At 59.8% G+C, this 21,231-nt stretch overlaps 2 protein-coding genes across 8 annotated transcripts; one reads left to right on the top strand and one right to left on the bottom strand.

The window, feature by feature from the left end:
- The first annotated feature begins 106 nt into the window (after positions 1 to 106).
- On the top strand, positions 107 to 16,813 carry POMT1 (protein O-mannosyltransferase 1). 5 transcript variants are annotated; one of them, XM_082655979.1, is made up of 20 exons: positions 107 to 217; positions 1,011 to 1,162; positions 2,244 to 2,350; positions 2,520 to 2,570; positions 3,117 to 3,263; positions 4,047 to 4,158; positions 4,518 to 4,583; positions 4,669 to 4,762; positions 4,905 to 5,060; positions 5,859 to 5,989; positions 6,317 to 6,412; positions 7,504 to 7,596; positions 9,113 to 9,209; positions 10,620 to 10,712; positions 10,937 to 11,057; positions 11,366 to 11,463; positions 12,038 to 12,151; positions 12,845 to 12,971; positions 13,777 to 13,954; positions 16,625 to 16,813. In XM_082655979.1, exons 2-20 carry the CDS (start codon positions 1,041 to 1,043, stop codon positions 16,671 to 16,673), a joined length of 2,052 nt encoding a protein of 683 aa, XP_082512105.1. In that variant the 5' UTR covers positions 107 to 217; positions 1,011 to 1,040; the 3' UTR covers positions 16,674 to 16,813. The 5 variants fall into 5 exon arrangements, with proteins under 5 accessions (XP_082512105.1, XP_082512104.1, XP_082512106.1 ...); XM_082655978.1 differs by lacking the exon at positions 16,625 to 16,813 and adding an exon at positions 14,620 to 14,822; XM_082655980.1 differs by lacking the exon at positions 16,625 to 16,813 and adding an exon at positions 14,044 to 14,225.
- Positions 14,823 to 21,201, bottom strand: UCK1 (uridine-cytidine kinase 1). Of its 3 annotated transcripts, none has more exons than XM_082655984.1 (7): positions 20,963 to 21,201; positions 20,417 to 20,576; positions 19,452 to 19,548; positions 19,164 to 19,306; positions 18,979 to 19,073; positions 17,226 to 17,274; positions 14,823 to 16,742 (listed from the first exon to the last, which is right to left on the bottom strand). In XM_082655984.1, exons 1-7 carry the CDS (start codon positions 21,068 to 21,070, stop codon positions 16,531 to 16,533), a joined length of 864 nt encoding a protein of 287 aa, XP_082512110.1. In that variant the 5' UTR covers positions 21,071 to 21,201; the 3' UTR covers positions 14,823 to 16,530. The 3 variants fall into 3 exon arrangements, with proteins under 3 accessions (XP_082512110.1, XP_082512109.1, XP_082512108.1); XM_082655983.1 differs by having other exon boundaries at positions 14,823 to 16,689; XM_082655982.1 differs by having other exon boundaries at positions 14,826 to 16,712.
- Between the last annotated feature and the right edge of the window lie 30 nt (positions 21,202 to 21,231).

The raw sequence follows: 21,231 nt of genomic DNA, 5'->3' as shown, positions 1-21,231 counted from the left end.
AGTGCGCAAGCGCGCCACTCTCGCCCAGTGCGCACGCGCGCTTCACCCCCGGCGGGCCCCGCAGGCGCGGCGAATCGAGCGTCGAGCGGGCTAGTGGGCGGCGAAGAGTGCCGAGCGGCCTCGTCCCCGACGGTCCGCGCCCCAGCCCGCGGCCCTCAGGCGTCCGAGGCGTGGCCCGGCGCGGGGAGCGGCTCTGAGGAGACTGGAAGAAACGCGAGTACGTTCGGGGCGCTGTGGACCAGAGCCCAGGCGCAAGCGGGAGAGTCAGTGCGGAACGCGCGTGCGCGGTCTGTGGGGCACTGTGGCGGGGGGCGGCAGGTCTTGCCTGGCCCGGGGGTGGGGCCGGGGCAGGTGTGCCGGGGGAAGGGGGCGTCCGAGGCGCAGGTGAAACCTTCGGGAAAGATAGCGGCCTGCGGGAGAGAAAGGGGAGTGCCGGGAAGAGGAGTGGGGGCCTCCCAGGGCAGACAGGGTCTCTGGAGAGAAGGGGGTGCTCAGGGCAGATGTAGCTGCAGGGAGAGAAGCGGGCCTCCAGGGCAGATGCAGCCTTGAGAATAGAAGGGGACCGCCGAAGGCCAGATGCAGCTTTGATGCGGGAAAGGCGGTGCCCAAGGCAGATGCAGCCTTAAGAAAAGTGGAGCCTCGGGGGAGGAAACGGGGTTGCCCAGTGCAGATGCGCCCTCGGGGTGAGAAAGGGGGCGCCCAGGGGACGGTGCTGGCCCGCGGCGGGAGGGGAGGGGAGGGAGGATCTTGGCGCAGAGGTGGAGGCTCTGAGCCTCAGGGGGTGGAGGTCACCGCGCTGTAAGCTGGCCACACTGCCTCGGTGGGGAGGGGCCAGGAGGCCGCCTCATTGACCGGAAGTGCCCAGCAGGTGTTGGTGGAGTGAGTGAATATTGAGTCCTCAGATTCCCACCTCGGTTGACCGCTCGTGAAAGCAGGGTCTTGTCACAGCGTCTTTCGAGCCTTCAGGGGGCCACCTGTGTTCTGACGACAGCTCTTCCCTGCTTTTCCAGGGCATCGTCCCCGGCCCGCTGTTCTACGAGATGCTGGGATTTTTGCAGCGCCCTGTGGTGGTGACAGCTGACATCAACTTGAATGTCGTGGCTCTGACCGCGGTGGGGTTGCTGAGCCGACTATGGCAGCTTGCCTATCCAAGGGCCGTGGTGTAAGCCAGGCAACTCCATTTTGGGTGCATCGGAAGGAACCGTAATTTGTTCAGTGCATTGGTGACAGGAAGTGCCTTTTTGAACAGCGTAAACGGGAGAGTAAAATTCCGGGCTTCCTGGTGATGGGTGTCTTTGGCAGTTAGAGGAGAGACCAGCTTGTCCCCAGGACAGCCCCTGCAGAGGCCACCTGTTTGGTCTTGCCCCGTAGGTCAGGAGTGGGTGCAGTAGCCTTGGGTGACCTTTGACAGTCTGGAGAGTGGAGGGCTTAAGATTGAGGAATTTGGAAGTGAGTCCGCACTGATACAAGAGTGTGTTCTTTGTCGTAATGGGAAATGATTGCTGTTATTATTAAAGGGCTGTTCATCATCTGATTAATACATGTGTTCCTTTTCACTTAACTTTTTATTATGGCAAATGTCAAACAGATACACACATACAGCGAATGGTATATTCATCACCCAGCTTCAACAGTTACCAGCTCATAGCCAACCCCTTCCCTGCAGTGGATTTTTTTGAAGCACATCATAAACACTGTGTTTCATTTGTAAACAATTCAGTATCTATCTCTAAAAGATCAGGATTCTTAAAAATCACGTGACCGCAGTAGCATCATCACACCTAACAAGTTGCCAGCAGTTCCTTAATGTCAGTGAAAGTCCCTGATTGAAAGAGGTTTGTTGCGGCTGGCGCCTGCATGCCTCCCTTTTACACCTGTTTTGTCGGGTCACCAGGTCTGATTCCGTCTCTTAGCTGCAGGCACGCTGGTGGACAGGCAGACTAGCTTTGCGTTCAGGAGGCCTTTTGGAGACTGGCTCACAGTACACCCTAAACCCAAACATAGGGAGAGAAATAGAACCTGTGTCAGGAAAGCCTCCTGAATTCCCAACTTTCGTGGGGCGTTTCCCTTCCTGTCCTTATGGGTGTGTGATGCTGCACACGTGTCTTCATAGTTGGGGCAAAAGTCTGACCTTTGCTGGTCACTCTGCAAAGTCCTTTGGAGACACAGGTGTGCATTTATCCTCGTGCCTTTTGTGTACGGTTAAGGTTTCCAGTTGACTATAACATGGGTTTGCTTTGCAGTTTTGATGAAGTGTATTATGGGCAGTACATCTCTTTTTACATGAAGCGGATCTTCTTTTTGGATGGCAGCGGACCACCGTTTGGCCACATGCTGCTGGCCTTGGGAGGTAGGATTCATTAGTAAGAGAGGTGGCCCTTTAACACTTATAGGTGAACTTTCTTCAGGGCAGAAGCGGTGTCTTATTCTTTATTATTGTTCCCTTATTGACTGCCGCAGTTTGGTGCTTCAGAAATATTTACTGAACAGGATAGTTACTGATTAATCTTCTGTTTTAGGTTATTTAGGAGGATTTGATGGTAACTTTTTGTGGAACAGAATTGGAGCAGGTAAAGTATCGTTTTCGTTTCCCTTATTAACTTGCATATATTAGATTGGAGAGGTCGTAGCTTTCATAGGGATTAACAACTGTGGTTTATTCTTCTGAATCCAAGGTGTGATAAATGTTTGGGTACAAGTGAAAGATTTTCAAAAAGTCCGGTAAATTCCTTAGTGTTTAGTTACAGTAAGTATCTTATCCCTGGTTTTTGGTACGCATAGCATGCTCGCCATATGTGGCACCTGATTGCCGTTATCTTTTGTACGTATGAATGTTATGTGTTGCCACAATGTTTTTGGAAATAGATGGGTAAACTTATAAATAAGGATTAACTCATTCAGAGTCCTCGGCATCACTCCCGTACTTCCTGAGAACTGGCCCTTGACCGCACGGAGCTTCTCAAGGCCCCTGCCCGTGGGCTGCACACTCCGTCCCTGATGGGGCCCCCAGCCTTGCACTGTAGTCTGTGAGCCTGGTAGTCTGTGTGAAAAGACACTGCAGTGTAGGGAGGTGGTGTGTGCGCAGTGCTTTCAGCCCCGCTGTGGTTCTCTTCCAGAATACAGCACCAACGTGCCCGTGTGGTCCCTGCGCCTGCTGCCGGCCCTTGCGGGGGCCCTGTCGGTGCCCATGGCCTACCAGATCGTGTGGGAGCTCGGCTTCTCTCATTGTGCCGCCGTGGGGGCCGCTCTTCTGATTCTGATCGGTAAGGCCTGGTGGGGCGCAGGGAAGATCCCAGCGCCAGCCCTTGTTTATGTCTGTGCGGCCCCGGAGGGCTCAGGGTTTAGTAGACGTGCCCCCTGCAGTGTCTGCCGCTCGCAGGACGGAAGGACGCACATCCAGTGTGTCCAGATTGGACTCTGGGAGTCACCCCACTCCCAGGCCGGGGGACTGTGGAGCTGTGTATGCAGACTGTGACGTCATGGAGGTGCAGCCATGTGTAGCGGGGCTGCCCCAAACGATACTCCTGCGCGCGCCCGCCGTGAGCACCTCCCCCTGCAACCAAGTCTGTCCTTGAATGAGAAGCTACCCCGTACTCCCGCCTCCTAGGCCTTGACCAGTGGAGATGGACTCAGGAACTTGTGGGTATTCCTCAGAAGGGATCTCTTGGCCCAGGTCTATGAACAAATGACATTAAGTCAGATGAAAATAAAAAGAATTCATGTCTGCTGAGTGACGACCCTAACTGGGCCCCTGTGCCCACAGAGTGTTAGAATGTCCAGGCGGCCTGCGGAATCTGTATTTCTTTTCTCAGACGAGGAAAACGAAGGCTCAGGAAGGGCAGTGACTTCCCCAGAGTCCCCCAGGTCTCGGGAGGCTTGATTCACACCTCAGAAGTGGCCTTCGTGGTTCCGGGGCGTGTCCCCTTCCAGCCACCCCGAGCCCGAACTTGCCACCCTCACGCTCTGGGACGTTTGACAAGGGCCCTTTCTTGTGGACGTTTGCCCTCGCTGCCCAGCACCTGACGCCCGTGTCATTTCCCCGACAGAGAACGCTCTGATCACTCAGTCGAGGCTGATGCTTTTGGAATCAGCGTTGATATTTTTCAACCTGTTGGCCGTGCTGTCTTACCTGAAGTTCTCCAACTCCCAGAAACACGGGTATGGAAAATGGGACGTGCTCTCCTAGTTACTAAGAAAGAGGAGTCCGGGGGGTTGGTCGACCTGAGCAGGTCTGATGCCTTTCCACGCACAGGAGCCGCCCCAGGCACCTCGACTGGCTCTTGGCTGACTTTACAAATAATCCTCATCTTTCTGTAACTCAAACTAACTGGAAAGATGTTCTGGCCAAAAAGGAGAATTCTGTCAGGACTGGCTGCTCTCTGGGGAGACGAGGAGTCCTTTCCTTGCACCCAGAGCCTGGTGCAGCCAGCTGACCCCGAGATCTCTGAGGGGGGCACCTTCTCTGGCCTTTGGGAGACATTCTGATCTCCCAGCTCGGCTTCTGTGCTTTGCTCCAGGCCCTTCTCTCCGAGCTGGTGGTTTTGGTTGATACTGACGGGTGTGGCCTGCGCCTGTGCGGTCGGGTGAGTTTGCTCCACGGGTCTGGGGCAGCAGCCATGTCCTCCGTGCTTGTCTCGTCTTAACTTTCTCTCTGTTGTGTCCCTTCAGCATCAAGTATGTGGGTGTGTTCACATACTTACTGGTGCTTGGGGTTGCCGCTGTCCACGCCTGGCACCTGATAGGAGACCAGACGCTGTCAAACGTAGGTGCTGACGTCCTGGGCAGGGCGAGGCTGGCCCTGGGGGGTCGGGGGGCAGGGAGCGCCTGATGACAGGCCTCGGAGGGGGACAGACCTGGGCCCGCCTTCCCCAAAGCAGGGGTGACGTCCCCTCCATCTCTGGCAGGTCCGTGTGCTGTGTCACCTGCTCGCCCGAGTGGTGGCCCTGTTGGTCATCCCCGTCCTCGTGTACCTGCTGTTCTTCTATGTCCACCTGCTGCTGCTCTGCCGCTCCGGGCCGCACGACCAAATCATGTCCAGTGCCTTCCAGGCCAGCTTGGAGGTAAGAGTGACACCCCAGCCATCCTAGAAAGAAGGCCACACTAGACTCAGAGTTTTCTTACGAAACACTGCAAGTGGGCCTTAGAGGAAAAACCAAAACGAGAAGTGAGGCATCGCTTCACTACTACTACACGAATTCTGAACATGCTGACGGTGTAGGAGGGAACGAGGGGTCCGCTCTCTGCAGTGTGACCTGCTGGGCAGGGGCCAGGCTGCACAGGACAAACGCGACTCTGGCATTCGCTCAAGTAACTTTGCAAAAATAATAAAATGCTCCAATTGTGGTGTCAGCAAGGTAGACTCTGAAGTCGGACAGAACTGCTCTTAAGGGCCGGCTCTGCTGACAGCCAGCTCTGTGTGTCTGGGGAAATTTCTTCACTCACCCACACCCCAGAGTTAGACGGACATAATTGCTCTTATCACAGGATGCCTGTAAGAAGTAAATACGGACGAATGGGGGGAATTCCCTGGTAGTCCAGTGGTTAGGACTCTGCGCTTTCACTGCTGGGGCCCGGGTTCAACCCGTAGTGGGAGAGCAGAGATCCTGCAAGCCACAAGGACGAGCGGGGAGGGGCTAGGTGAGCGCCTGGCCCAGGGCAGCCTCCGGTCGGTGGTCATACAGCGTAACATGTCAGGATTATATCACATGCAGTCGTAGCTAATTGTGAGATACAGTGATAACTGCCCCCACCCGGAATACACCCCGGCTGTCATAGGGGCTGGCGGAGGGGCTGGCGGAGGTGTCACGCTCTCGCTTTCTCTCTCCCTCTCACCGGCCACCCCTTTGCTCCTGTCTCAGGGGGGACTGGCGCGGATCACACAAGGCCAGCCCCTGGAGGTGGCCTACGGTTCCCAGGTCACTCTGAAGAACGCCTTTGGCCAACCCGTGCCCTGCTGGCTTCATTCCCACCAGAGCACCTACCCCGTGATGTAAGGAAAGTGATGTTTTTAATGCGAAGATTATAACGTGTTTTGTTTTTTCACATTTTTGCTATTACCAACTCTCACTTTCTGTGAGTAAGTTTGCGAGACAAAAAAACTGAGCTCTCACGTCCCGATTATCGACGAGACTAGTTATTTCTGCGTGTAAAACCACTAGAGGGACTGGCACTGCCTGGGCTCACATCTTCAGCCCCGCTGGGACGTGAATGGATCTGGACAGCTCACTGGGTGGTGTCTGTAGGGACCTTGGTGGGGGGGAGGGGGAGGCCGCGGGCCCCTTGGTGCCCCACCCGCAGATGTACCCTCTTCTCGCAGATACGAGAATGGCCGCGGCAGCTCCCACCAGCAGCAGGTGACCTGCTACCCCTTCAAGGATGTCAACAACTGGTGGATTGTAAAGGACCCCGGGAGGTGAGTACAGGTCCGGGGACACCTCACCTTGGTCCCGGCCTCCTCTCTGTCCATGCCCCGTCCGCGAAGCCTTGGGACCGGCTCTGTGCCGGCCAGCCCGCGGTCCAGGACTTAGGAGCCCAGCATCTCCTCCAGGTGTTGCCAGGCGTGTCCCGACTCTCCCCACCCCGTGGTCTGCCCCCACTCCCCGCCGCCCTGCAGACGCCCGCCTTCCTGCCATCATCCCCACCTCCAGTCCCAGCCAGTCCTGTTGGTTCTGCTGTCAGGGTGTCCGTCTCCCCCATTGGTCTGTTTCCACGCCTGCCTCCCCGATACCCCACAGCCCCCCCAGGTGTCAGGTCAGGCTCCTGCTCAAACACCTCCCTGAGCTCCGAGCTCCACGGCCCTTAGAACGGATCCAGTCCCCAACTGGTCTGCAGGGCCGCGCCCTCCGGCTCCAGCCCCACTCCCCTCGCAGCGCTCACCCTGCCCCTCATTTCTGCAGGAAGGCAGGCTCCTGCCACAGGCTCTGCACCGCTGTCCCCACAGCCTGGAAGGGTCCCACCAGGGCCTCTTACTCAGCACCTGAAAGTCAGCCCCTCTGGGACGCTGCCTGGCCGCCTCCCAGGCTCCCCACCTTCCCCACTGTCAGCATCCCGTTGGCTTCCGCGTGTCCGCTGTCCGGCTGCCCATATGTTTGCTCCCTAGTTCCCACTCAGTGCAGTAACTTGAGGGTGGTGGCCACGTCCGTCTGGCTCCGCCAGATGCTCAGCTCCCAGCCGTGGGGAGGGTCTGACAGGCCCTTGCCACTTTCACCGAGCGAACGTGGAGCCACAGTCTGTTAGAAGGATTTCGGGGCAGGTGCGGGCGTTCGTAGCAGGTATGGCGCAGTTGCGGTCAGTGTGAAGGCGGCTACTAGTGGGGCCACGCCAGGAAGCTTGGAAAGTGACCTGAGGTCTCAGAAGAGAGTTAAATAAAACGTACGCGCTGTGTTTTCACACGCTTCCACCTCACACAAGGAACACGGTGACGGGCAGCTGTGCGATTCCACGTTGCGCGAGCGAGGACCGGGGCCCCTGCCGCCCCGTGAGCGCAGCTGCACTTTCTTGCAGGCACCAGCTGGTGGTGAACAACCCCCCGAGGCCTGTGCGGCACGGCGACATCGTGCAGCTGGCGCACGGCATGACCACCCGCCTCCTCAACACGTGAGTCCCCTCCTCTGTTCAGAGCAAAGCGTGACCGCTGCTGTGCGCCACTGCCTCTGGCCTGGCTCTGCCCTCGATGTCGGGGTGGGGGGGCAGGGGACCCCTAGTGGTGGTCGCAGGGTAGGGGGAGAGCCTTAGTGATCTGAGTGGGACAGCAGCCTCTCACCCGTCCTGCAGGGGGGGGCCGGGGTGACGGGCCGGGGTGATGAGGAGAGTCCTGCCTGGAATGAAGTGTGGGTGTCCTTGCAGATGGGGGACCCGTGGGAAGGAGAAGTGAGTTCAGGAAGGATCTCAGCTCGGGGATGGAGTCAGGAACCCTCCCTGGCTTGACCTCTGGGCAGCCTCCGCATATTGACGGGCCCGGGCCACCTCTGCTCTCCTTCCACCCGGCCTCTCGGGCCATCTCGTGGGTCTCAGTGACCCCACACTCGCGCCCCAGCCCCGGCCTCCCCGCTGGATGCCTGGGCTCTCTGCCTCCCCTTCTGCTTCCCGGGGAAGGAGCTGGTTGCTCAATCCTCATCCTCTTCCGCCACCCCTGTAGTCGCTGTGTCGGGAAATCCACGAAGGTCGCTTCCTTCTCTCTGCACGCCCAGCCCCGCCCAGGCCCCGTTCCCTTTGTCCTGCAATGCTGGGAACCCCACTGCCTGCCCCCTTCTGCACGCGGCAGCCACGGCTCCCTCTGAAAAACACACACTCTACTCAGTGACCTCACGTCTCTGCGGAGATCCCAGTGTGACTGTCACACTCAGAATCACACCCCACCCCTCCGCTGGCTGCAGGCCCCCCGGGACCTGGCCCCGTGACTCCAGTCACCCTAGCCCCCCACTATCCCCAAAATGACCATGTGCAGCCCCCCTGGGGCCTTCAGTTGCTCTGTCTGCCTGGAACGTTCTTCAACTCAGGTCCCCCCACACACACCCCACCCCGTGGCCCACTCGCTCACTTCATTCAGGTGTCAGCTGAGATGTCCCCGCAGCAAAAGCATTGCTGTGTGCTGTGCCTGCCCTGGTTGGGTGTCATTCGTAGCACTCACAGGGCCTGCGCTCGAGACTGACTTCCTGCTCGCTTCAGGGTCCCCGGCTCCTCTGCGAGGCCTCGCGCAGTCTGGTGAAGCGCGGTTTCCTAGTGGGCGAGGGGAGCCGGGGTTTCTGGGCGTGTTGTCCTCCAATAGTAGTCGTGGCGCCCCAGCCATTTCCGAGAACTGACCTCAGGCTGCTGCCGGCTGGCCGGGTGAGCTCCCAGGCTCAGCCCGTCCTCTGAAAGGGGGATGACAGGCCCCACGGTTTAGATGGGTGTCTGCCAGATGCCCCCAGAGATGTCATGATTGCAGAGTCTGCCCTCTCGTGTTTGATTTATCACCCGGCTCCTGCGTGCTGCATCCTCGGAGTGGCAGCCGCGGTGCTTGAAGGCTGACTGGCTTTGTTTCCTGAAGAGCGTTCTTTTTCCCGTAAGAGCACAGTGAGCGCCTTTCAGAGGAGCTCGGGAAGCCCCTCGGCAGCGCTGTTTGGTTTTCCAGGCACGACGTCGCGGCCCCCCTGAGCCCTCACTCCCAGGAGGTGTCCTGCTACATCGACTACAATGTCTCCATGCCCGCCCAGAACCTTTGGAGGCTGGTGAGTCTAACCCCAGCGACCGTGCGCGCTGGCAGCACAGCCTGTTCTAAGCCGCCCCTTAGGACAAGTGACTGCCTGTTCTACGGAAAGGGGGAACTGGGTAGTTTTCTTCTATCAGAGGAAGGAGCTTATGGTACGATGGACGGCTGGGCACTCTGTATGGGGCTCACGTGGCATTGCTGGCAGAAGGTCCCTCCCACTGTTTGGCCTCCAAACCAGTGCCCTGAGCACACTGGGAGCCTCTTTTGTCAACCCTCACCAGGGATTAAGAAGGGTTTCCCTGGGGACAGGCAGGGCCATCTGGGGGTTGATTCCTGGCACTGCCCTCCTAGGCCCTGGGCCTGTGGTCAGGCAGTGCCCTGGGCAGAGTGGCAGGAGGAAGGTTCTGTCACTGGGCCGTCGGACCGTCTGAAGTCAGGGACACGCGTGAGAAGCGCAGCGGCGGTGCAGTGGCTGCACTGGGCTAACCTCCGGGGGAGCCGGGCTCCCCTTCAGCCCCCACAGGCTGCACGCCTATAGCACTGGCCCCCCGCCGGGTTCTCGATGGTGTGAGGCCAGGCGCTGCTGGCCCTCTGCGAAACCAGGGTCCGGGGAGGCCGCCTCTGTCTCTGTGCTGGCGCTCTGTGCCGGCGCTCTGTGCCGCAAGTAGGTGTCTGTGCAGCTGCCTCTGTCCCCTCCCACAGTGCTCCTCTGATGTGAGTCGTTGCACCAGCCCCTCACCACCAGGACTCTCCTGGAGGCCCCGCCCACTCCCCTTGCTGCTAAGGCCCATTGCCGATCCCTTCCTGCTCCTCAGCCCCTCTGGTGGCACTTTGAGCCCCACACGCCCCTGTTTCCAGGAACTGAAGCTCCGGGAACAGGCAGAGAGGACGGCTGACCGGAGGGTGAGGCCCGGCCTGGCCTCCTCGTCCTGTCCTCACTTAGCCCCTCGGGTTCTTTCTTGTCAGTAGCTACGTGACTTCCCGGGGTCATCGCCAGGCTCCAGTAAGTTAAATATGGCAGCGCCAAGCTCTTCAGACGTTAGTTTTCTATTCCCCAGCGTCAGGAGTGCCCTGTAAGGGCATCTTTTCAGGGACAGTCTCTGACCTTCCTTTGCGCCATCTTTGCGCAGCATCAGGCGTTGCAGAAGCTCAAGGGTGAGCGTCCGTCCTTAAGTCCCCACTGAAAAGGCTGCCCTGTGCAGTCTCTGGAGGAGGGCAGTGTCCTCTCCCCCGACCACCCCCTCCAGCACCTTGCACAGGCGTCAGCAATAAAGTTGATGGTACCGTCTGGGATCAGCCGTCAGCTCCCCTTGGGGGACTGTCCCCTCATATCAGACCATGTCAGTCTCACCGTGGTGACTGGTCTTCGGTTTTACACTTAAGGAAATTTGAAAAAGAGTGAAATAACGGCCCAGACCTGCTCTTACAGGACATCGTGAACAGAGAGTCGGACACGGACGTCTGGAAGACCATTGTGTCAGAGGTCCGCTTTGTGCATGTGAACACCTCAGCCATCCTCAAGGTCAGTGATGCCGCCTCCCACGGTCCTGCCAGGTGGGACAGAATGACGTGTTGCGGGAGTGGTGAGGGCCCTCTGTGACTGCTCAGAACCGAACCCTATCGTGACGCTCCCCAGAGCAGAGCCGGCCGCCCTTGTCAGCTGCTGGCCAAGTGACCGGGGTGGGGTGCCCCGGGGCCAGGCTGAGCCGGGCCCGCCCTCACACCCTCCCCACTTCTCTTCGCCAGCTGAGCGGGGCGCCCCTCCCGGACTGGGGCTTTCGGCAGCTGGAGGTGGTCGGGGAGCAGCTGTCCCGGGGCTACCACGGGAGCACCGTGTGGAGCGTGGAGGAACACCGCTACGGCAGGAGTGAGCCCCGGCCGCGTGGGAGGGGCCGCGTGCGCTCCGTGCTCCGCTGCAGACCCTCGCCCTCCCCCTGTAGCTGGAGCGGTGATAGGACTCGGGGTGGGGGCGGGTGTCCCTGGAAGGCAGGGCAAGCCGAGCTTTCTGACTTGAAGGGTGCTGAGCGGGTGGGTGGGCCGTGTGCTGTGGGGAGAGCCACGTGGAGAGGCGCACTCTGAGTCCTGGCGGGTTGTTTGGAAAGCAGCTGGCGCTGCCACTGGGAGCTCCCTGACCTGGTTCTGCTTGTATCTTGTGGGTTCTGGTGTGTCTGCCAGGCCAGGAGCAGAAGGAGAGGGAACTGGAGCTGCACTCCCCTACGCAGACGGACGTCAGCAGAAACCTCAGCTTCATGGCCAGATTCTCGGAGCTGCAGGTGACAGGCGGGCGGGGGGGTGGGCGACCTTGCCCACTGGGTGCTGGCTCCTCGCCAGGGCAGGCACTGCAGTCTGTAGAACTCCCGCCTGCCCAGTGTCAGCCTTTAAACCGGGACCTGACTCGGCAGGGAGGGAGCATTTCCCTCTGTCCACTCTAAGTACTCGCCTGGCACTGTCGGTCCCCTGCCTCCTGGCTGTCCTGCCTTGTGGCTTTGCCGGCAGGAACAGTCAGGAGCCAAGGAGACTGTGCAGCAGAGTGACACTGCACGCAGGTCAGGGCAGGACGGGCCACGGTCAACACGGTGCAGCCCCAGAGGACTCAGGGTCCCAAATCTAAAAGCACCCTTAGTGCCCAGTCCCATCCCTTAAACAGACGAGGCGACCGGAGCCCAGGGGTAGGCGCCTCCTGGGCTCATCGGCCCGTTGCGCTGCCTCTGTGGCATGATCTAGATGAACTTGAGGTCGGACGCCCACGTGAGAGGGGCAGCGGTTTACTCTGCCCCCTGGCAGATCCCTGAGCGATGAAGGCGGCTGGCTGTCCGTGTGACTCCCAGCGGCCTCTGCTTTCCGCAGTGGCGGATGCTGACAGTGAGAAGCGACGATTCCGAACACAAATACAGCTCCACGCCGCTGGACTGGGTCATGCTAGACACCAACATCGCCTACTGGCTGCACCCCAGGACCAGTGTAAGCAGAGCGTCTGTGCGGCAGAGCTGTCTTGCGCCTGAGAGTTCTGTGATGTTAAGAGCAGCTGTTGCATCCGACCAAGTCCCAGCCTTCTTGCGCTTCCCTAACAAAAGCCTGGGACCTGTTTTTAGTGCTTTGGCAGCTCGAGGCCAGAGCTCCCCTGAGATGCCAAGGAGTCGGGTCCTAGCTTGTCCACAGGTCGAGGGAAACCAGGCTTGGTGGCTGCGGTGGGAGCGCATGGCTCCCCTTCTCTGGCAGACGTGGTTTTTGAAACAGCCCTGCTTGATTTCCCGTGTGGCACATGGTGTCTGGGCCGGTCAGTGCTCTGTGTCCCTGTGCATCGTCTCTCTTCACCTGGGAGAGCAAACGCAGCACGTAGCGGGTGCCCAGTAATCACCTGCTGAGGGGGGGTATGTGCTCAAGATGCTCACCCTTTTCCTCCCCCCCGGAAGTGGGGGGCCACGGCTCGCTGGGAAGCGGGGTCTGAGATGAGCGTCTGCATCAGCCCCCTGGGAGCAGCTCTGTTGTCAGAACAGAATCCCGTCTACTCCCGGCTCTCAGTTTCAGCTTACGGAGCTGAGAACCTTCGCACGTCCGTCCCGGCAGCGAGGGCGGAGGGTGTGGTGGTGCCCGTGTCTGCTCTGGGCTGTGGCGTCTTGGCTGAGGTGACAGGGTCTCTCTGTGCGCCCGCAGGCACAGATCCACCTGCTCGGAAACATCGTGATCTGGGCCTCGGCCAGCCTCGCCACCCTGGTGTACGCCCTGCTCTTCATCTGGTACCTGTTCAGACGCCGAAGAAGAGTCTGCGACCTCCCTGAGGGTCCGTGCAGCTGCCCACACGTGTCTCACGCCCACTCTTTCTGGTTCTGACGGGAGATCCTTGTGCTTCGGGTGTCAGCCCGGCCGCACCAGCAAGCAGGGCCTTGAGGCCACCTCTTTGTTTCTGCCTCGAGGGAACTTCTGTCTCTTCCCCAGAGACAGCATGTTGCAGTCCAGTCCCCGCATCGCCTTCAAGGCTTCTCCGGGGACGTGCAGGTGTCGGGCAGGAATTGCCTGACACCCTGGAAGTGGCTGATGGGACAGAGGCGCCAGCGGGCACTTAGTCAAGGGTGGTGGTTTGCAAGGACAGAGACCCCATTCAGACCATCCTGAAACAGGAAAGGAGCAAACACCCAGGGCAGGGCCGGGCCCCGAAGGCCATCAGGGGCAGGGAGGCGCCTTCTCTGGGCTCAGCTCTGAGCTGGTCATTCTCTCCACCGACTCCCGGCTTTCCTGGGCGGGTGCACGGGTCCAGCCCCTCCACTGCTCCCTGAGTAGTGAGACCCAGCTCGGAATCTCCGGGTGAGCCAAGGCCAGCAGGCAGTCGGGAATAAGCTGAGCCTGGCCCCCAGGAAGCTGGCATTTCTCAGGAAGGGGACGGTAGTACCAGCAGGAAGTTACAGGAGGTTCTTAGGACACAGTCTGTCCTTCCTCCAGAAATGTGGGAAGGCTGGGAGGGGACACAGAGAAATCAGGAGCTGGAGCTCGCGTGTACCTTGCGGATGAGGAGGCCGGCCTGCTGGACCGCCGGGAGCTTCCCAGCTGGACCGTCAGCAGCGCCGGCTCGAGATGACCTTTTCCCACAGATTGCTGGCTGCGCTGGGCACTGGCCGGGGCTCTGTGCGCCGGGGGCTGGGCCGTGAACTACGTGCCCTTCTTCATGATGGAGAAGACGCTGTTCCTCTACCACTACCTGCCCGCACTCACCTTCCAGATCCTGCTGCTTCCTGTGGTCTTGGAGCACGTCAGCGACCACCTGTGCAGGTACGGGGCCTTGGCAGCCACGCCCCCCTGGGGGTATGGGTCCAGGGGTGTCTTGAATGGTGATTCCAGTGTGATGCAGATGGGGTCAGGATCACAAGCAAGGCTCTGCAGGGGTTCAGAGGATGAAGCTAACGAAGGCTGCCGGGAGAGGAAGGTGGCTGATGTGCACGGGAGATGGGGAAGGCCCTTTGGGCCTGGAGAGCACCAGGAGCAAAGAGAAGGACAGGGAAACATGGGGCGTGACCCGGAGCAGCCGGTGGTTCGTGGCCGGACTGCGTGGTGCATGGCAGAGAGAAACCAGGAAGCTTTGTAAACCGGAGCGAGTTCGGGAGGCCAGGGCAGAGGGGGAGCCCTCTCTCTTTGGTCCCCAGGAGCCTCGTAGTACGTCAGGAGGGCTGCACTCTGCTCACGGGGGGTTCGGGGGCAATACCCCGGCATCCGACCTTAGATGGAGCAGAAGCTGTGGAATTCTGGAAGAAGAGCGAATGAGGAGAGTGGGGCTTAGCGCATCGGGCAGGACGTGGTGAGGGCTGATGGTCAGGCAGGGGGTGGCCGGAGGAAGGAAAGGCCGGGGTAGGTGACCACGTGGGCGACGGATGCCCAGAGGACATCGTGGTGGGGACGGGCCGGCCTCCCCACGCCCGTGCTCTGCCCTGGGCCGGCAGGTCCCAGCTCCAGAGGAGCCTCTTCGGCGCGCTGGTCGTGGCATGGTTTGCCTCTGCCTGTCATGTGTCCAACACGCTGCGCCCGCTAACCTACGGGGACAGGTCACTCTCACCCAGCGAACTCAAGGCCCTTCGCTGGAAAGACAGCTGGGATATCCTGATCCGGAAAAACTAGTAGGATGCGGACACAGTGACGGACGGCAGGGCCGGGTCAGGACAAAGTAGAACCGTCTTTTGTGAGCACGTTTCCTTCTGACAACGCAGAGTGGCTCTGAGATTGGTGGGGACTCAGGCTCGGCAGGGGTTCTGTTCTGGTTTCGCTGTTGAAACAGTCCTCTGACGAGCACCTCGTTTTGAGCAAAGTCTGTTTTCCCCCGGACCATAAAGATCAGCGCCCTCCACGTCTGCTGACTCCTAGGAGCCCCGTGAACTAGCTGAGTGTGGAGCGGCCGGCGTGGGGCTCCTGTCGGCCTAGATGGAGGCAGGGAGGGGCCGGCTTGGGGCGAACCAGACGAGGCCCCGGTCTTGCTGTCAGAGGCTGGCGGTGGGCTTTGGCTGACTGGCCCGCTGACCTGCTGACCCCGTGAGGCCGCGGGGAGTCACCCTCACGGTTCAGGGGCACACGAGCTATTGCAACGCCGGCCTGAGGAGGTTGTGCAAGGCTGGCCGTTCCTCCTCGCCATCGCTGACTCTTTAACCGCTGCCCGGAGAGCCTGCTGAGAGGTGCGTGAGCGACTAGCCTCCTAACCGTCAGGGTTTGTGTTATCCATACATTTCCTCGTCCTAAATTTGCCTTTTCTTAATGTAATTAAAAAGGGACAAAGTGACATTCATATTTGGTATTATTTATTGGATCTCTCTCCGAAAGGGCACAGTAAGTTTGACAAAACTTTCACAGTCATCAGAAACCAGCCACCGTGCTCAGCTGAGCTCAACTGATGTCTCTGTGTAACTACAGTTAGAACTCGACAGCTGGTGGCTTTTACAGAAACAGCCACGTGGGAGGGAGGACAAACGAGGACAAGACCATGACTGATTGTGAGGCGCGGACGCTGCGTGAGCACAGGAGACCGGCCACCTTTGGGCCGCGGCATCTGCTCACGCCTCTCTGGTCCACAGACGCCTTGACTGGAGGTGACGTGCCCTTGACCTGGCCGAGGGCGACACCAGGAAAGACCTGTCCAGACAGCGGCCTGGGCTCAGGGGCTGTGAGTAGGCCTGCGTGAGGACGCTGTGCCCGCCGGAAGGCAGACCCCCAAGCAGGCGGACTCGGGCTGGGCAAGCGGGGGCCCCGCCTGTGCTTGGTGCTGGTTAAGGAAAAGCTTGCTCCCCAGGGCTCCCTCCTGGCTCTGCCTTCCGAGCACAGGCCGGAAGGAAGGAAGCCTGTCTATGGCCCCTGGTGTACCAGGTCAGTGTGTACCAGGAGCACAGCCCTGCTGGTGGGTCATGATGTTGGGTTACTAGGTCACAGCGAGCATGGTGTCAGGAGACGGACTACAACAGAAAACATGTGGTTGTATAACGCAGAAAAAGGAAGAGAGTTACCTCTTCACACTTTTCAGTTACACGTGTGTGAACCAGATCATACTAGTCTCTCTTGCTGTGGGTTCACCGTCAAAATCACAGCGTCCGGGCTATTTCTTCAACGTTCCCCAAATATGTGACTCGCTCACCACACGTTCTGTGGCGTTTCTCAGTAACTAAAGAGACCTTTAAGCCTCTGTGATGTGAGGAAGCGGGTGGAAAGGTCAGGGCTGCCTGCAGACATCCTGTCAGACCCAGTCTGAATAACTCGTCCAGGTTTCCTGAATTAGCGAGGGACGCCTGGACTCCAGCACCACCCCGGCCACGGTTGTGTGTTTAGGGGCAGGGGGGCATCTCTGGACCCGCGGGAGCTGAGCACCCCACTCCTCAGTGGGGCCTGCTGCTGGACTCCAGGTGCGACCGTTTGCCAGAGGTCAGCACTGCGGGGTGGTCTCCCGGCTCAGGAAACGTCCTCTTGCAGCTGCGCCCGTTGGACCCTCCGCGATGCCACTTGCAGATGTCGCCATTGAGGATGTCTTGGATGTGCTGCACGATAAGGTTGATGGCCACTGCAGCAGAGACAGACAGAGCTGGGTCAGCTGCCCCCACTCTCCATCGCAACACGCCGGGAGCGATGCCCGCCCAGCGCCAACCTGGCGTTACTGGTGAAGCACACAGTTTTCCTCCCTGAAGCATCTGTGTGGCGCTGAGTCTCAGCAGACAGACAAGTGCACACTGGGGCCTGAGCACAATAAAACCTACCTGGCTCGGTCGGCGAGGGTTTCTGTTAACTAACTCTGGTTAAGATACCTTCTGCTAATGAGTGACTCCCTGTCAGTTTTCCATATATATATTTTTTTTTTCCCACCAGCTTCCCGGAGATATAATTGACATAATGCATTGTGTCAGTTTAACGTGTACAATGTGTTAACTGTTTTTCCAAGTACATTTGAAACCTGTGCCCCAGATGTACACAGACAGGCCTCACGCGCTGGGGGTGTCTCAGTAACCACGACAGGATGGGCAGTGCCTGCCTCCTGGTCCTGGGAGGAGTGGGGGCAGCCGGCAGGCCTGGTCCTTACCCATATTGTCAACCCCTCGAGGGATTATCACATCAGCGTACTTCTTCGTCTGCAAGGCAAGAAAAGGAAAGTCTCGTAAGGATCTGTCCCCCAGATGGTTTCAGCTTGCTTGGGGCTAGATGCAGGGAAGCAAGCCCGGGCCCGTCACGGCAGATGGGGGGGCAGGGATTCAGGGTATCTGTCAACCAGGTGAGAGACGGTGACCCCAGAAGTGAGGGAAGCTGAGCTGAGACAAGCTCTAACAGCACTTGTCTCCCAGCGTCTCTGAGATGCTTGTCTCTCATGAGCACTGCTATAGGGGCCAGTTCTCTGTGCTGACCACCTGGTTCTCTGGGCCGAGTGAAGTGGGGCACCCTCCCACTACACACAGGGTTCTTGACCCTGTGACAGCAGGGCTGCGCTGCACGCGAGGACCTGCTCCCCTTCCTTCCCCGCCCCTCATCTGCTCCCACGCCGAGGAACTCACTCCCTGTTGGGCACCCTGTGGCACCACCGAGGAGGGACCCCAACCAGATGCTGCTGAGGGCGCCGAATCTGAAGCAGCGGAGGGAGGCAAGGGAGGAAACGGTCTGGGCCCAGAGACAGCCCTGCAGACCGCTGAGTGTCGCCAGCGTGTGGATGTGGGCCAAGGAGGCCTGTCACACAGATTAGCCAAGTCCTGGGGCAGCTGTGTCTGCAGGCAGTGGAGACCCACGGGAGACGTGAGCACGAGAGGGCCAGGGCTGCCTCCCGTGGGGCTGTGGACAGTGGGCTGCGGGGGGCAGGGGGGTGGAGCCCAGCAGAGCTGAGGAAGGTCTTCCCTTCGGGGACGCGGGGCACACGGCCAGCTCGTCAGCTCGCTGTGTGGCTACAGGTAAAGGGGAGGGAGCGACGGAGGGTCCGGCCCAGAGTGGGCCTGCTTCCACCCAGGGGCACCCGGTCACATCTGGAGTCTGGAGTTTTCCCGTAAACGACCTACTTTGCCAAATGTCTTTCTGTAAATAAGAGAGACTGCAAAACAGTCAATTTACTTTTCTGATCCCTTTCCAGAAACTTCAGAGAACATGAATGTAAAATAAAAAAGGTTTTCTTGAAATAGCAGAAACAGAACTCCTTCGTCCTGTTTATCTAAAGCAGGAATCCTGGTTCTAATTCCTTTGTGCCTCATTTTTCCCTTTAAGAAGCAAAATATTGTTCAATTCCCCTTTAAATCCTTACGCAAGTCCTATCTAGTGACAGTGAAGACTGTGAGATCGAGGAAGACAGATGGCCACAAGCAGTGAATTCCTCCTCTATAGGCCGGCCAGCCTTCCAGTGCCAGCCAAAGGCAGCCCAGAGAAACACACGGCAGGGATGAAGTTTCTGAGCACCTACTGTGTGCCAGGCACCACTTTGGCAGCCAACAGACAAAAATCCCTGCCCCTGTGGAGGCCACCGTTCTAAGCGGGGAGGATGCACAGTGTGGGTCAGGGGAGAAGCAGCGCCCTGGAGAGATGCAGACAGGCCAGGAGGGGGGCGGCGCCGGTGCCAGGGGTGAAGCCTGCGGGCAGGGGCCGGCCGGCGAGGAGGCGGCAGTGGGGAAGGGGTGATGGGGCGAACAGAGGACACATTCACAGCTGAGAACGGCTCCTCGGGAACGTGGGTACAAGAAGCTAACTTCTCCATTTATACAGCAGACCACGTCCATCCACGGCTTGGCTCTCACAGAACGGGGCACCGGGGGTCCTTCTGAAAAGGGAGAAAAGGAGGTCCCCAAGCAAGCGGAAGGCGGTACCGGCAGGCAGAACTCCTCGAAGGCCGGCTTGACGAAGGTGGTGTACTGTGTCAGGATCTGCTCCAGCTCCCGGCCACGGTGCACGTCCCGGAGAACTGTGGCGACAGGAGCAGGGTGGGGACCTTCAGACCCCCGGGACCCGTGGCCGGGCCGGCCAGGGGCACAGAGGCCTGTGTCCGCCTTACCTCTTCGCGACAGCCTGACATCAGGGTCAGTGTCCACAAAGAGTCGCAGGTGGAACATGTCCCGGATCTCCTGGCTGTAGAAGACCAGGATGCCCTCGAACAGGACCACGTCTGCGGGGTAGACCACCGTGGTCTCCGCTAACCTGCAGGGTGAGACCAGGAAGGGGCCCGCCGTCAGCTTCAGTCCGCGGGTGTGGACTCCGTGCTGGGGACAGATCGTGGTGGCGGGAGGGTGTCCTCACCAGCCCCCAGCGCACAGCCCTCTCCTCCCAGGAACCACCTGCTCACCTTGAGTGGGTCACAAAATCATAGATTGGGACCTCGACTGTTTTGCCCTCCACAATGTTTTTCAGAGTTCTGTGCATCAAATCGTTATCAAAAGCATCTGCAGGGATGGAACAAAAGGCAAGACAAGCCTGTGTCCTGGTGCTGGGGACCGCAGGGGACTCGCTCTGCCTTGGGGTCAGCACAGCTGGGTGCTGCTGCTACCAGTGACCCTAAGGAACAGCTGGACTGGGAGCTGCCCCCTACAGTTTACATTTGCAGGGCCCTCTGCAAACCACAGGGTGGACCTGTCCTCGCTGCCCTTGGGCAGTGCCACCACCCAGGGATCGGCCAGCCCTGGGAGGTAGGTGGGCTAGGCGTCTGCTTCTCTCTATTTCTGGGAAATAACACAGACTGACGCTTCTCAGACCTTCTTCCCATGTGTCCCCTGGAAAGGAATGAACATGGGAGCCAGCCACTGGGTGGAATCTTCTAGTAGCAGCAGGGAGGGGCAGCCTGGCTGTTCCTCCTCATCCACCCCATCTCCACCTGTTCCCCCGGCCCCCGACCAGACCAGGAAACAGAGCTTCAAGGCCTCTGGTTCTTGTTTACCCACTGCTTCCACTGCTGGCCTCTCGAGGACTCTGCCCCAGGGCAGGTGGCGGAATGAAAGGCCACAGTGGATGCGGTCTGTGCAGAGGACCCTTAACATGGGAAGACGCATGGCGTTCTCCGTGACCATAGTCGTGGCAGAGAAGTGGTTCTGAAGGCCCTTTTGAGGCGCAGACTCCCTGACTGGCTCCAGGGGAGCCTGGAGCTCCGGCAGGGCCACCCAGGGCCCAGAGAGCGCGGGAAAGACGCTCCACCGCGGGTTATCTGCGTGATTTCATGGAACCGCTTAGGTCTCCTGCTGTCCAGGTCCAACCCTGGACCCAGTCTCCGTGGTCTGCCCTCCTTCCCCACTCCCTCCCCACCCTCAGGGTCTCTACCTGGATGGTCGAAATTGTACTGTCCCTTCAAGGCCTTGGCCTTCTGTTCCGTGGTCAGGACCTTATAGAACCTGTCTTGACTCAGGATGACCAACTTCCGCTGCCGGTGGTCTACTTCATTCTGTCCCAGCAGCTCCATGATCTTCTCGCACACAGTTGACTGGGAACACACAAACAGGATCCCCGCCTGGAGACGCTCACCCTGACCCCCGAGCTCCAACGGGCCGGCCAGTGACAGCCCAGCCAGTGACGGGTGGGGCTGCGCTTGGCGGGAAGGCCTCGGGGCACTGGCAGGGGCAGCGCGGACCTGGAGGCCACGAGAGGCCAGGCCAGCGGGAGGCTTGCGGGGGGGGGGCCCGAGGTCCAGCGCCCCGCTCCCCGCTCCCCGCCTGCACCCCGGCCTAAGCTTGGCCAGCCGTGGCCGCAGCCCACGCCCGGGAGGGGGCACCTCGGCAGCCAGGGGCTGGGGTCTGTCTCTGGACGGAGGCCGGAGTCCCAGGGGGCCAGCGTGACACTCAGGCCCCGCCTCGCCGCCCAGCCCCTTACCTTGCCGCTCGCGGTACCGCCGCTCACCCCGATCAAGAAGGGCCGCTGGTGAGGACGGTCGGCCTCGTGCGCGGCGCCCTCGCAGTCGCCGCCTCCAGCCGAAGCCATCTCCAGCGCCGCTCGCCCGCATCGGCTTCCCAGCTCACGCAGCCTCCCCCAAACCTGCCGGCCCGCCCCAGCGCAAAGGTCGGAGACGCCCCCCCGGAGCCCCACTTCCGGGAGGCGAGCGGCGCGGTGGGAGCGGGGGTGCAGGCGCGCGCGGGGCACCG

The sequence above is a fragment of the Grampus griseus genome, assembly GCF_964374135.1.
Source record: "Grampus griseus genome assembly, chromosome: 6".
In the NCBI taxonomy this organism is placed as follows: domain Eukaryota; kingdom Metazoa; phylum Chordata; class Mammalia; order Artiodactyla; family Delphinidae; genus Grampus; species Grampus griseus.
This window is presented reverse-complemented; position numbering and strand designations above follow the sequence as displayed.